The sequence below is a fragment of the Mauremys reevesii genome, linkage group 13 (assembly GCF_016161935.1).
Source record: "Mauremys reevesii isolate NIE-2019 linkage group 13, ASM1616193v1, whole genome shotgun sequence".
NCBI classification, from domain to species: Eukaryota; Metazoa; Chordata; order Testudines; family Geoemydidae; genus Mauremys; species Mauremys reevesii.
In genome coordinates this window covers 12,227,194-12,229,023 of record NC_052635.1, presented here as the reverse complement: position 1 = coordinate 12,229,023, position 1,830 = coordinate 12,227,194, and the positions used below count along the sequence as shown (strand labels likewise).

At 43.0% G+C, this 1,830-nt stretch overlaps 1 protein-coding gene across 1 annotated transcript; it reads right to left on the bottom strand.

Moving 5' to 3' along the window:
• Window positions 1-660: 660 nt before the first annotated feature.
• LOC120381114 (olfactory receptor 1020-like) lies at window positions 661-1,599 on the bottom strand. The gene has a single exon (XM_039499208.1). The coding sequence runs from the start codon at window positions 1,597-1,599 to the stop codon at window positions 661-663; it is 939 nt and encodes a 312-aa protein (XP_039355142.1).
• Between the last annotated feature and the right edge of the window lie 231 nt (window positions 1,600-1,830).

Sequence of the window (1,830 nt, the reverse complement as noted above, 5' to 3'; positions counted from 1 at the left end):
GTGCCTAAGTCCCTTAGGCTCCTTTGAAAATCTCAACCAGATTTCATATTTGGTCAAGGATTAGTTTCAATATAAGAGGCTAGGCAGTGCAATGATATTTCAGATTTAGAAGAGGGGCTCAGTTCCAACACGTCTCCACACATGTTTTACTCTCCCTACAACCTGGCATATTTTTGGTCATGCACAATGCTTTTTCTGAGTATCCTGTTTTTCTGGAAGTGTCTCTGTGCAGATAAAGCTAGTCGGGAGGAGATGTTATTATGTATGTGGATGAAAGACTGGGAGGGAAATTGAAGATCTTAGAAACGTCTAAGAAGCCAACATTTAATGTCCACATTTCATTTTGCAACCATGCCAAGAGACTTCCAACACAGCTGGACAATAAGTGCCTCATAGATAAAAGTCCCTTTTAAAACTTCCTTCCTCTAACTTCACAGGAATTTTTTCAGGCCCAGTATTGTGAAATCCTGAGTGCTGCTGGGGAAGAAGAAAGGCACAGTCAAAGAGATCATTAATAAGTGCAGTTAACATTGTAGGCGATCTTCATAATTCTGTTGAGATCTAGGCTAGGTTACTCAAAGTAGCCTAAAGAAATTAGGCACTGATCTGCCAATAGAAGTTGGTTACCAATCTTCCATAGGCCATTCTGAAAATGACAGCCTAAATCATGCCTAAATTCTGCAGCACGACTTTCCTGAAGGCCCCCTTCACCTCTTTGTTCCTCAGACTGTAGATGATGGGGTTGAACATCGGAGTGATGACTGTATACATGAGAGACAGAGCTTTATGTAACACTGGGGACCACTCTGCCGATGGCATCACATACATGATAATGATGGTCCCATAATACAGACTCACCACCAGCAGGTGAGAGGCACAGGTGGAAAAGGCCTTTTGCCTCCCCACAGAGGAGGCAATTTGCAGGATGGCCAAGAGGATGAGAATGTAAGACACAACGATGAAGAGGAAAGGGGCCAGGGATACCAGAGAGCAGGAGACCAAAACAATCATTTCTACAAGGAGGCTTTTTGTGCAGGACAATTTGAGCAGCTCCTCCATGTCACAGAAGAAATTATTAATTTCATTGGGGCCACAGAAGCTTAGCTGGCGCACCATCCCTACTACTAATGAATTAGCTGAGAAACCAGTTACCCAGGAGGCAGATACCAGCTGAAGGCAGACCCTGAGGTTCATTATAACATTATAGTTGAGTGGGTTGCATATGGCTAAGTAACGGTCATAAGCCATGACTGCAAGGAGGAAGCATTCTATGCAAGCTAAAGCACCGAAGAAAAATAATTGTGTGATACAGTCACTGAAGGAGATTGTTCTGTCCTCTGCCAGGAACCCAGCCAGCAATCTGGGGGCAGTGACTGAGGTGTAGCAAGTCTCCAAGAAGGACAAATTCCCCAGGAAGAAGTACATCGGGGTGTGAAGCTGCTGATCAGCCACAACTAGAGCAACAATGAGAAGGTTCCCAGCCAGGGTCACAATGTAGATCACTAGAAACACCACAAAAAGCAGAATCTGAACTTCTTTTGGGTTCCCGAATCCCAGGAGCACGAACTTGATGATGGATGTTTGATTTGTCCATGACATGTGTGGCATGTGTTCTCTGGAAAGGAAGCAAGAAAGGAAGATTAACCAAATCAGAAAGATTTCCTTTCCCCAAATCTGCAACTCTTTCCTTGTTATTCCATCCCCTTTAACAGTCTCTGATTAGTGTCAAATTGTAAAAAGCATTTCAGGGTCTAAAGATTCAATTATTCTTCTAGAAGGATTTTACAAAAGAAACCCACAAATGAAAACACATTGATTTTAAAAGCATGT